The sequence below is a fragment of the Polyodon spathula genome, chromosome 10 (genome assembly GCF_017654505.1).
Source record: "Polyodon spathula isolate WHYD16114869_AA chromosome 10, ASM1765450v1, whole genome shotgun sequence".
Classification (NCBI taxonomy): Eukaryota; Metazoa; Chordata; class Actinopteri; order Acipenseriformes; family Polyodontidae; genus Polyodon; species Polyodon spathula.
Genome location: NC_054543.1, coordinates 27664577 through 27677813, shown reverse-complemented (window position 1 = coordinate 27677813; position 13237 = coordinate 27664577). Strand labels below are relative to the sequence as shown.

General features: G+C 37.6%; 1 protein-coding gene across 4 annotated transcripts in view; it reads left to right on the top strand.

Annotated features, from left to right (window-relative positions):
* LOC121322045 (histone deacetylase 4-like) overlaps positions 1-13237 on the top strand; it is a 282533-nt gene that overhangs the window by 171294 nt on the left and 98002 nt on the right. The window contains exon 1 of one of the 4 annotated variants that reach the window (XM_041261509.1): positions 8287-8422. The exons of the other annotated variants lie outside the window; for them this stretch is intronic. Within the exon in view, the coding sequence (XP_041117443.1) occupies positions 8419-8422 (4 nt within the window). The 5' untranslated portion in view covers positions 8287-8418. Of the gene's footprint in view, positions 1-8286; positions 8423-13237 lie in introns of those variants that run through there. 4 annotated transcript variants of the gene reach the window in all.

Here is a 13237-nt window from a genome sequence, read left to right as displayed (position 1 = left end):
CAGTTTTATGTCTTTCATTGGCATCTGATGCAAAGCCTACAGTGGACTAAGCGGATTTTAATTTGAGTGGAGTTATTATTCTTGCTCTATATTGATATTCATGATTATTGATTTACAAACTGTGGCGAGTAAGTGCTTTATTGATCAATTACTGTGTTTAATGCCTCCATGTTTAAAGATTCGTACTGTACCTAATGCTATTTAAATCCCAGGTTTATTTGGTACTCCTGCATGCTGTACGCAGCACACTTAGGTCTAAATTAATCTGTTGAGAAAGTCCTGACCTGCTCAGAATTATTATTAGGATTATTGTTCACTGGAGAAAGCTATATACTTGGCAGCTTGTCGTGGTGTTGGCTTTGTTGTTAACAGTCACCTCTAAGTTAGCAGGTCACAGGCTATCCTGCTTTGCGAATGTTATAATTTCACATCATAAAAAACAGGATATTACTCATTATGAGGCCTAAAAGCAGTAACTGCAGGATAAATAACATGTATTACCAGCTACAGATATACTTACATACCTATTCAAAATCAGTCAGCCACCAACAGCAGGGGACAAATATATTTGAGTTTTGGAACAAACCCTTGTTGAAATGTTTGGATGTTTGGATTCGTTCATGTAACAGAATCTTGGAATTTACAGTATTAAAGAATGATTGAGTCATTTTGAATAGAAAACTCATTTTTGTCCTTACATAAGTTGTGAATAACTCACAATATCCCTTTCTATTGACTCTTAATACGTTTACATTTCAAAAGGGATACATACAAACACAATGGCTTCATCTTCAGTAATGTAGCATGTAAACCAAACACAGTTGTGGATAAAATGTCAGTACATTTTTTATTTACTTATTTAACTTGAAGCTGTCTAATATGTATTGATTAGCATAGACCTGCGCACGTGAATGCCCAGGTTTAGTTCTGCTGTAACACATACCCATATTTGTTTGACTCCTAGATGCAACTCTTGACTGAATGAGTTTTTAGTCCCAGCTGTTGAATTCGTATTATTTAATGTTTCATTCAGAATACGATGATGTGTCTTTTGGTGGAGTTGAGTTACGCCTCTTACAGGTTTACGATATAGTCTCTGTGGCAAACCATACTGGCATAGTGAAAATATGGCACATCACCTAATGTACTAGTTGCAAGCAATCTTTAAAACCAGTAAGAATGAGACTGCCATGAAATGCACTGATACTGTATTTACCATTATTGAAAACTTCCAATGAACCGTTCAATCTGCATCAGATGGATGATTATGTAAGCACACATTTTAAAAAGGTAAGCCAGATTAGCTCATGTTGAGCCTACCATTACCATATGAGCTGTAATCAGTATAACAAAAACACCCATTTTGAGAAGAATTAATTACAATTTCTGTTTTTCTTCCTGGCCTATTAAATCTAGAGAACATGTGTGTTCCACTGCTGCAAATACTGCTTGTTGGATTCACTAGCTCCCTTCCACAAAATACTCAACTATGGATGAATAAATAAACACCAATGAATTTGAATATGACTAAGACACTTTCAAACATGGTAACTTGACTTTAGATAAGATGCTGTATAGTAGACCAGCACAAAACTTATATCCAGCTTCTCCTGTCCCCTCGCAGAGAGTGCAGGGTGCAAGTTATCAGCGATTCCAGTGAAAAAGGCTCAGTGAATGTCCCCTGCCTGTTGAGTATCTACATCACTTATAATTTTAGGATTGAGATATAATAAATACAATTAAAAAAAAAAAAACTATATGAACATAATTTAGATCGTTTTTTAACATCACGTTATTAAAGAAACTACATAATGATATTGCAAAAGTGTACCTGAAGTCATCATAGTAGTACATGTTGAATTTCGAAATGTCAATTTTTGTCAGTTTTTATGGAAAAGTATATGGAAAACTACAAAGCGGTATATATTTCAATATAGAAACATGACATTATTCAGCAGGTTTCATTTGACTTTATGAAGCACAGTTAGTTAATTATATAGGGTGATGCAAAACATTTGGCCATAGCTGTACACAAACACATGCTTCTGTGTGTAAACCGATATCGGATGATCCCTTTAAGAAAAAATGATTGTACAGGAAGCTCCTGGAATAGCTTCTGTTTAAATAGTTCCTTAATCTTATGAATTTGTAATATAACTACCCGTTTCCCATTCTCTAAAACAAATACCAATAAATGTGTAATATTTCCATTTCTTGAAACCCCAGCTGAACTATCATAAATCCTAACCTTCTTAAGGAATTAAAAAGGAAAATAAACTTCAGCCTCTTAGTGCTGCTCAGTTTGCGTGTAATTGGATTGATGGACAACCTGCTTTTATTGGCATGCAGATGAGATTCAATGTTGAACTCTATTCAGTTTCATGGAAGTAGGAGAGGCCAAAACATGTGATTGAAAAAAAGCAAAGGTGTTGACTTTTTCAGAAAGAACAGCCGTTTGTTTGCCATGAACACCTGGCTAGGGGCTATGAAAAGACATCTTTGCAGTTTGCTTTAGTAGGACGGTCAGCAGTTATTGCTTCATATGTTCAAATACTGCTGTTACAGTACAGTTTGCAAAACACAAGACAAGAGCATCCTTCCATACAGTAGAATTATTTTTGTAATTTCAGGAGATAATACATATCTGGATTCCTAGAGGATGTTCATATCTTTTTAACATTCTCCAGTAAATTATAAGCTACGTTTAGTTTTTCTTTTTTTTCTTTGAGGGAAACTCTTTAACCCTTATTGGTCCATTTATTCAGCGCTTGTCAGGCACGTCAGGTCCAATTTATTTTCACACACTGGTTAAAAGAAGGTTTAAAAGGCACTGCATAGCAAAGGACACTCAGTACTGAATCTCCAGCCGAGCCCCACCCCTCGTTCACTGTATTTTTCACATATCTCTTCATAGTCAGGCATACAGATACAGATAAATCTGTTTTATCACCAAACTCCTCAGTAATGTGATCCAAATCATTATTTTATTACAAATATCTGTGATATTCTTTGAGAGCTGGATGTGGAAGCAGCTATCTTCTTTATTTAAGTCTATGTTATCTCTGTGGTTCAGGGGATATGTGTATTGCTCAGATAAGCCATTTTTTTTTTGGGGGGGGGGGGGGGGGGGGGGGGGGGGGGGGGGGGGGGGGGGGGTTTCGGCATCGGCCTAAAAGGTTTTCTTGGCTTTTTCCTGTGCTTGACGCCTTTTTGATGATGTCGGACAGAGTCCCACATCGGATTGGAAAGGGAAAATTGTAATGTCGGACCTGGTCCGGCATAGGACCGCAAAGGGTTAATACACTCACCCACAAATACAACCATTGTATATTCCTATTCAATTACAAATGTATGTTGCAGGTAAACAAAAAAGAAAAAAAAGGAAGGAACTTCAATATGACAAATACAGTACTGGTTCTATTTTCTTCTGTGTGCATCGTTATTAACATTGTTTTCTAATAAGGACATAGAGAACTTCATACCTGTCTTTCTGATTCGCTGTAGATCAGACAAGGCGGGTGCTGAGCATGATTGACATCCAGCTTGTCTGCTTTCTGTCTTAATTGTCTCGGTCCCTGCTGCACTCATGGCAGGCTTTGTTTCAGCTGGTCAGAAACCAGGAATTAAAATGAATATTTATGCATGATGCAGTAAAGTCTCTCAAAAATAAACACCGAAACAACTCTAGTTATGTTTTGATACTTCTGGTGAACAATAACTTGGTCTTCTTTTTGTCTATGAATATATTTTAAGCACACTAGGTGTTTAACACTTGTTGTGTATAGAACATAAGTTTGAAGAATATTCCACATTATCTTGAATTTGTGCCCTTAGCCTAGTTGTTTTAGCTCTTTCAAAACAAAGACAAGGTTTTTTGAGGGGTGTCAGGGTTTGATGGTTCTCGACACTGTTTTAATTAAACACATTTATGTGTGTGTGTGTTTTTTAATGGAAATGTAGTGAACTTATCACTCATCCCTACCCCCGCCCTGGAACTTCCTTCGAAACGTTTAAAGCCCCCCACCTGTCACGGCCTGGCTACAGGCCCAGAAAGTTCATTTTTAGCCCTGGTACACAGATTGTTTTGAACTGACAGAGAATTCTTGAAGTTCTTCTGTTATCAATGGAACCGTCTGTTTTCTTTAAGTTGTAAAGCTGCAGTGTCCCAGCCTCCAGTGCTCACACTAAAATGTAAACAATTAAATTTTCTTAGAAGAAAAGCGTCTAAGTTCAGTCCAATTAGTTTACACCCCTCAGAGGTAGGTTTAACTATCAGAACATTTGCCACCCACTAAAAACTGTTTACTGGACCACTACTATACGTCACTCTTTGAGACAGTCGCCTTGCAGCAGTGTTAGAAATGGTTAGAAACAATGAAAAGGTGATTCAGAACAGTGCTTTTGTTATATTGATAACATATAACTAGATACTGAGCTGATATTTTCAGCATGGGCTTGTTAGGTTACAGTCAGTTCCGTTTTACATAAAGTTGGTCTCTGTTCACTCCAGTTAGTTTTCAGCTTTTTTGTTTGTTTTCTGACCTCAAAGGTAGTTTAGTGACACAAGCATTCTTGGTAAATAAGGAAGCAGAATGAATATATATATATATATATATATATATATATATATATATATATATATATATATATAGATAGATAGATAGATAGATATATACAGTGCCTTGCAAAAGTATTCAGACCACTGACCAATTCTCTCATATTACTGAATTACAAATGGTACATTGAAATTTTGTTCTGTTTGATATTTTATTTTAAAACACTAAACTCAAAATCAATTATTGTAAGGTGACATTGGTTTTATCTTGGGAAATATTTTTAAGAAAAATAAAAAAACTGAAATATATTGCTTGCATAAATATTCAACCCCCACACATTAATATTTGGTAGAGCCACCTTTCGCTGCCATAACAGCTTTAAGTCTTTTGGGGTAAGTATGTACCAGCTTTGCACACAGTGTCGGAGTGATTTTGGCCCATTTTTCTTGGCAGATTTGCTCCAGGTTGTTCAGGTTGGTTGGACGATGCTTGTGGACCACAATTTTCAAATAGTGCCACAGATTCTCAATGGGATTGAGATCAGGACTTTGACTGGGCCACTGTAGGACATTCACCTTTTTGTTCTTGAGCCACTCCAGTGTTGCTTTGGCCTTGTGCTTGGGATCATTGTCCTGCTGAAAGGTGAATTTCCTCCCAAGCTTCAGTTTTTTAGCGGACTGAAGCAGATTCTCTTGCAGTATTTTCCTGTATTTTGCTCCATCCATTCTTCCTTCAATTGTAACAAGATGCCCAGTCCCTGCTGATGAGAAGCAACCCCCCAGCATGATGCTGCCACCACCATACTTCACTGTAGGGATGGTGTGTCTTGAGGCATGGGCAGTGTTAGGTTTGCGCCACACATAGTCTCATCTGACCACAAAACCTTTTCCCACATCGCAGCTGGGTCACTCTCATGCTTTCTGGCAAACGCCAGACGTGCTTTCAGGTGGTACTTTTTGAGTAACAGCTTCTTTCTTGCCACCCTCCCATACAGGCCAGTGTTATGCAGAGCTCTTCATATGGTTGACTGGTGCACCATTACTCCACTCCCAGCCACTGAACTCTGTAGCTCCTTCAAAGTGATTGTTGGCCTCTCTGTGGCTTCTCTCACAAGTCTCCTTCTTGTTTTAGTGCTGAGTTTTGAGGGACAACCTTTTCTTGGCAGTGCCTGGGTGGTGTGATGCAGCTTTCACTTCCTGATTATTGATCCAACTGTGCTCACTGGGATTTCCAAACACTTGGATATTATTTTGTACCCTTTCCCTAATCTATGCATCTGTATTACTTTATCTCTAACTTCTGTAGAATGGTCTTTGGTCTTCATTTTCCTTCAGATTCACAGCCTTACCAATGATCCTTCAGTAGTGGGGTTTTTATCCAGAAAATGTGACAGCAACTTTAATGGTTCACAGGTGGAGGCCAATGGTAAGGTAATTGTGTCCTCGTTAGAGCATTTTCTTTCATCGGTGCAAACTGTGAGCTTCCACAGCACAGGGGTTGAATACTTATGCAAGCAAGATATTTCAGTTTTTTATTTTTCTTAAAAATATTTCCCAACATAAAACCAATGTCACCTTACAATAATTGATTCAGAGTTTCAGTGTTTAAAAATAAAATATCAAACAGAACGAAATTTCAATGTACCATTTGTAACTCAGTAATATGAGAGAATTGGTCAGGGGTCTGAATACTTTTGCAAGGCACTGTGTGTGTGTGTGTGTGTGTGTGTGTGTGTGTGTGTGTGTGTGTGTGTGTGTGTGTGTGTGTGTGTGTGTGTGTGTGTGTGTGTGTGTGTGTGTGTGTGTGTGTGTGTGTGTGTGTGTGTGTGTGTGTGTGTGTGTGTGTGTATATATATATATATATAACTGTTAGTGGCTGTTAGAGGGCAATTGCCTTTTTGTCAATTTTTCTTTTAAATAATGGAAGCACCTACAAGGGTGTATTTTTTAAATAAGATACAAAAAAAGCCTGTTTCATATGGTTTATTATTAAATATTTTCAAGTCTTAATAAAAACAATCCTAGTGGGAAAGAATAGAAAGCCGTGCAGTGCAAGGGAAAGAGAAAAAAAGTGGGCTACAGAAAACCCATTTGGTGAAATAATAATAGTGTTTCTGTCCCCTCTTATCTCCCTCTAAAATTCTAGGTGACAAATTCTGCTGCATTGAAAAAAAGTTAAGCGTTGCAGGGCCCCGCTAATTGCTGTGGTGCCGTGTGAGTGCCATTCTTCAACATTGATTGTGTAATATTTAAGTCTTTCATAAAACGCTTTCTATTTTAAGCACCACTGAGACAGTCGGGTCCTATTGTAAGGAGTATAAAACTGTAATCTGTGTGCATGGAGAGAGAATGAAAGAGGGATGTAGAAATGAATTAACCCTGCATGGAAAATGTCTCAACCAATATATATATATATATATATATATATATATATATATATATATATATATATATATATATATATATATATATATTTTTTTTTTTTTTTTTTTTTTAAATGATATTTATATCCATTTTCCATTGATTTTTATATTATTTGTTTGGCTGTTTATTTATTGTTTTGTAACTATATTGTTTGGAAACATACTAACTGTTGGTATACAACTACAGTAAAATAAAAATGAAAACAGTGACCCTCACAACAAATTCAAGTACTGGAAATATTTTTGTTGAGAGCAGAGGGGTAAATTTAATGTCTCAATTGCTAACTTATTTGCTCTCTTTTTAGACTTGTCTTTCTATTGAAATGGTCTCCATGCAACCATATTTTGGGCATCTTTTCATCACTTGCATACAGCAACCATATGTGCAGTTTCCTTTCAAGCCTTGAAGGAATGCCTTATTGTCTTTACTCCATGCATACAGTATCAGCCAATCCTTCAGTAGTGTACATATGAGTCCACAAGGCGAAACTTTGTCATTGTTGTTACAAACAGGGAAACAACGATCACCTCCAGTCATAGTATTGAATTGTTTAGTTCTACAGTGAAGTAAAATGAAGAGGTGTTTCCCTACTAGAGGTTAATTAAAGAGGGTTTGAAAGTATGTCTCAGTGTCCTGAGTTTCGTTATATACCATAAATCCTATTTGTACTGTTGTAAGTTTGGCACCAAATGCAGTTCCTTCAAGGCTGAACCGATTATTTTGCTGAAACTGCACATGTGATTGCTTGTCTCAACTATTTAAGTGATGAAAGAAGATAAAAACATAACACTTTGCATTAAACAGTGTTTATTAAATTGCATTTCTCAATGGGCTACCTTAAAAAATATAACAATAATAATATAACAAGGGGTAATGAGGTGGAGGCATATTCTAGTTATGGAATAAATGCTTTCTTTAATGAAAACTTAAAGTTGTATTTATCCAACAGTGTCAATAATCCAAATAGAATGGAGCAATTAGTATGCATTTTCATGCAAGCCCTTGGTATTAAGACATCCGTTAATTAGTTTAGCTCACAAGATTGTTGCTGTGTACGTTTGCCTATACTAGGCTTCTTTTGAGTGTCAGGGTCTTAGAGGGTTAAAGCAACAGAGCCAGCAGCAGAAGCAGCAGCTGAGAGAGAAAGCCTGGACCTTCTGTGAATATAGTCTGTGTTCCAGGAAATTGAATAGCAGTGCTTATAAACACTCTGCATGCCTGAGACGCTGTTCTGATGTCATCAGCTCACAAGGAGGGAGGGAGGGAGAGGGAGGGGATGAGGGAGAGAGTTAGACAGAGAGAAAAAAGCAAACGAAAGAAGCACAGCAAACACTGCTGATCGAGCTGCTGCTGACTGGTAAACTTCATTTCTTCGAGCACTCCTCTGTGAATTTGCAGCCGGAGTACATTTTGCCCCAACACAGTCGCAGCCAGGACTGATGGGTAAGGTGTTTGTGCTGGAGTTGGAACTGCTTTTGTCTGTAGAGCTAAATTCTTGACTTCTGTTTTGTTACAAGTTTGTTCTTCAAATGTTTTATCTGAGGGCACTGATGCATTAGCAAGCTGTGGTCCTCTGATCTCATTTTATATTTCTGTGTTGAAGCTGCTGCAGGACTGCGGCGAGCTTTGCCTGCCTGGCAGTTCAATGAATCAGAAATACTGTCAGAAGCATGCTTCTGTGTGGAGGGTGTGTATGTGTGTATGACTAGTATTGCTATGCAGCACAATATAGTGCTGTATGTGGCAACTGTTTTACAGAGTGAATTAGCTGTTTTGGGTTTGCAATGTTAAAATAACTTGTCAGTTATTCTTTTTAAGCTTACTGATTTAGAGTTAATTGTAGTTTTAATTTACCATTGATTCACCATTTGTTTTCTAAAAAGCAGTACCTATAAGCAAGTAGTGGGAGGCAAGCCGTGCTATACACATGCCACATGGGTTTATTCAGTATTGGAAGGCTAAATATGGGATTGCTGTAGCTGCAGCACACCAACCAGATGCATGATGTGCATCAGCATAGGCTCTTGCAGCATGTGGTGAAGGAGAAATAGGGAGAGGGGAGCTGAGGTTGTGTAATTGGGATTCTGTATGCAGTAGATCTTGTAGAGCTCTGTAAGCTTCAGAATGGGATGCTGAAAATTGTTCACATTCAGATCCGCTGTGTCCAGTAGTTGGCTTTCTTTGCTGAAGAGCCAGCATGGTAACTGAGTAGCCCCTGTTGGTGTGCTGTTGGACATCACAGTTTAGTACTGTAACAGAAGGTGGGGGGCATAATGTATTTGAATGATTTGGTGTGTTGTGTCACCTGGAGCCTTGGACTTGGTCAGTCAGCCAGACAGAAACAGAATATGTTGATTTGAGCTGCATTACACCCCTTTTTCTTTTAATAGCTGTGTGAAGGCTGGCGGAAGAAAGCTTTGTTTACACAAACTGCACTGATGCATAAACAATGGGAATTTAACCTCAATGAACAATTGACAGCTTCTATTATATTTAAAATACATTAAATATAGGGAAAAACAACTAGCCAACTCATTCAGTAACACTTTTTAACCCATTTTTTAAAATTAGATTTGCACACAAAAGACAAGAAAATATATTTTAATGTATGAGTATGTAGGTGTTACAGTATATTTTACAGATGTACAATATGGCAAACCTATGTGAACTACTGCATTTACATACATTAATTGTATGGTGTAATTTAAAACATGTATTCAGTTTCTTTTAATAAGCATATTGAATATAAATTTTCTGAAAATAGGGAGATAAAATCAAATGCCCCTAGCCTAAATTGATAGCCCTTACTTGATGCAGTTTAACAATTCAAATTAAGTGTGATACCAATACAAGACAGAAGCAAGTAGCAATCAACAGCATCTAGATTACTACACTTGATACACATTTCCTGGAGTATGTTCCTGTTAACACCAGTGCCTGTTACTAAGAGACTAAGGCCTTTAGCTCTTTACTCCAAATTATCACCATTGTTTCAGCAAAGAAAAATGAACAGTACAGTACTTCATTTACAGTTACCAGACCTAAATCACCAAAGAATTACATTTAATGGGCTTGTAATAAAGTTGCTGATTTGTTTTAGAATTGTAATTGCTGTTCTCTTCAGAAAAAGAAGTGCTGATAATATAAAGTAAAACGCTTTTCCTGGAGCTGTCTCCTTGCTACTGTAGGTAAGATTCTGTGTTGCTGGGACTGATCTGGGAACAGAGCGATAGGATCTAATTGCACAGTTTGCATCTTGACACTAAGGTGAAACAACTCACTACATCTTAATATTGTGTTGCGCTGCTGATTCCCATGTTCGGCTAACTAAACATTACATGTTCAAATAGCATTGAAAAGTGTTATTTCAGAAGGAGTCTATACAATATGGCAGTATGTAGAGGTTTTCTATATGTTGTCAGCATATTCAAATATAATTCTGTCTGCTACTGTGGTAGGATTGGCATAAACATTTTGCTTCTAGAATGACTAAGTGACAAGCATGTTTTAAGGGAAAGGAAGCTTTAGTCCCAACAGATGCAAGTGGCTGTAAACCAACTGGAATGTAAACAAGGGCTTTGCACACAAAAATACTGAGGCTGGAGAACAAAAATGTTTTTGAATAATAGTGTGGCTATGGGGCTGTCACTAGCAATGCTTTTCCCATGTTTAGTTTTTGAGCGTGTGCCTCTTTACTTTACCATGCTTTCACTATGCTTTACTACACTAATTACTTTTATTAGATTTGTGTGCAGATCAAGACCTCCATCTGAAGAATGTACCACACACAGACACCTGATCCCACATACTGTACAGTAGTAGACATAGGCAATCGAAATATGTGGTGTTAGATACTCAATTTACAGGCTGCTGATCCTTTGGCATGTTACAGGACTGCTTGCCACCCACTGCTTTGTGTAAACAAGTCTCTTCTACAGCGCTGGTGGTGTGCGCACCAGATACCAGGGGTTTGCAGAGAGCTGTCCGCCCCTGGGCCAGGCTACATGCAATCGCTATCAGAAATTCAAAAGAAACTAATCCTAATCTCTAGAGAGACCCCTATAGGCACGAGGCAAGCTGCTGTTATTTGATGTGATTTTAAAAATAGATACTCGCTTTCTGTTTATGTTGCAGTTTGAATTTTGTTTTCAGGGGATAAGCTTTCCACTGGAAATACTGTATTTGTAAACACATTTAAGCTTTAAAAAAGCAACACAGCTTAAAAAAAACCCAAAGACCCTTGCACAAGCACACTCGGAGGCACACGCTAATTCCAAAACGAATGCCTGGGTTTTGAGTTGGTCTGCTTTTTATGTTTTTTTTTTTTTTTTTTTTTTTTTTTTGGCATTTGTTTTTCATTTCTTTGAAGTTTTAAGATACAATATATGGGTATCTTTTTACAGTGGTGTTTGTCATGCTACAGTCCTGCTATACACAGAGACGTGTGTGCATATTTAAATGCTTTTATATCTAAGAGGGGAGAGAGAATGATAATTAGTGGGTGGAATTGCATAATACAGTACTACTTAGCGTACTGTAAAATGTGTTGAATTATATAATGTAAATGGAGCACTTATTTCACTGTGGCATATTGATAAATAGTGCTTTATTATTGATTAACATTTCATATCTTTCATGGTCATACTACAGTAGCACACATGCTTAAATACCTATTCAGAACTTTTGAAATAAAATTGATTTTTACGTTGTGATTTGGGATCAATCGTTTTTTGGTTAATACCTTAAGGAGCAAGTTTTTTGGCTTGTCGTCACCATTCTGTTTTGTAAAATAAATAAAGCATTGTTCAGGGCAGATACTGTATAATTGTTTGAGCTTGCACTTATCTTTACACTTCAAGTGTACTCTTTTGGTTTAATGTACTCGATCATGCATCTACTGTATGTTGGAGTAAGCATTGTATTGCTCTGACATGGCTAAGATGTTTATTTGCATTGCTACACAACATTGTGCATAATAATGCATAACTTTCTATATTACGTTTTCACTGCAATACCTTTGTAAGTGTCCCATAGTAAAATAATAGAAAGTGTGATAAAGCAAAGTGAAAGCACAGTAAAACATAGGTAAGCATTATAAAGCACAGAGAGGTATGGTAAAGTATATTAAAAAACATGACAAACTAGGGTAAACTATGGTTAATGCATAGTATAACATGGGAAAAGCATGGGAAAAGTGCAAAAATACAGACCAGAATTCTGAGATAAACTTTGTAAGGCTAGTCCCACACGTAAGTATGTGCATTTCTCAAGCTTTATACAGTACAACTTAGTCATACAGTATGTAGCGCCTTTCATACATGAAACATCTTAAGGCGCTTTACAAAGGAAAACATTAATACAGTAAAATAAATTGATTAATTCTGGTAAAGAAGCTGACAGTAAGCTGAAATTCAACCACTTCCAGAGTAGAATGTGGGAGCTAAACCAGGCCAGCACACAAACAAGCTTTAGTGTTGGGTGTCCCAAAGATAACTGATATTAGAGTAAATAAAAACAAGAAACTAACAACTGGTGAGCAAGAGAGAGGTCAAACCAGGCCCAAGCCTCTCTGTGGAGTGGAGTGTTGCTTAATCTTGCATATAGGAAAGAAGCTCATGCACCTGTATTATTATACAGTAAGCTTCGAACCCCCTACCAGCACCGCCCCAGAACAACTTCATACAGTAGCAGCCTATAAAAGGACCTCAACTCTTACAGTGGGAGAGTCATGTTATACTTGCCATGTATTGGTCCTTCAGGGGTTAATTACGCTACTGAGTTGCACCTCACTGGACCATGCTTAACCTTCTGCCTGTCTCCAGTTCAATTGGCTGCTGCCAGTTAGATTTGAGCGGGCATCTCAGACAGGTACTTCAGCAGCCGCTCTGCTCAGACAAACAGAAGAAACAAAAAGGAGTCTTTGATCTGTCCCCCTTTGTTGAGTTTTGACATTCCCTGTGTTGCAGACAATAGCAAGAATGCTGTGCATTCACACCAAGCTCTCTTCTCATATGAGAAATGCTGCCTGTGTGACATTCCTGATGAGCAGTTCTCACAGAGAAAGCGCTCTGACTGCCTGAGGCCGGCTTCTTTTGTGAGTTATTGCCTTTCACAGAGTTTGCAGACATGCCAGAGCGACAGCCTCTTCACATTTACCAGTTAGCCATATGGACTACTTTTTGTATTGTTCATCCATGATGCCTAAAATAATCAATGCAGCTAGTAACCCCTTAATTTACCAGTGGGCATTTTTCTTTA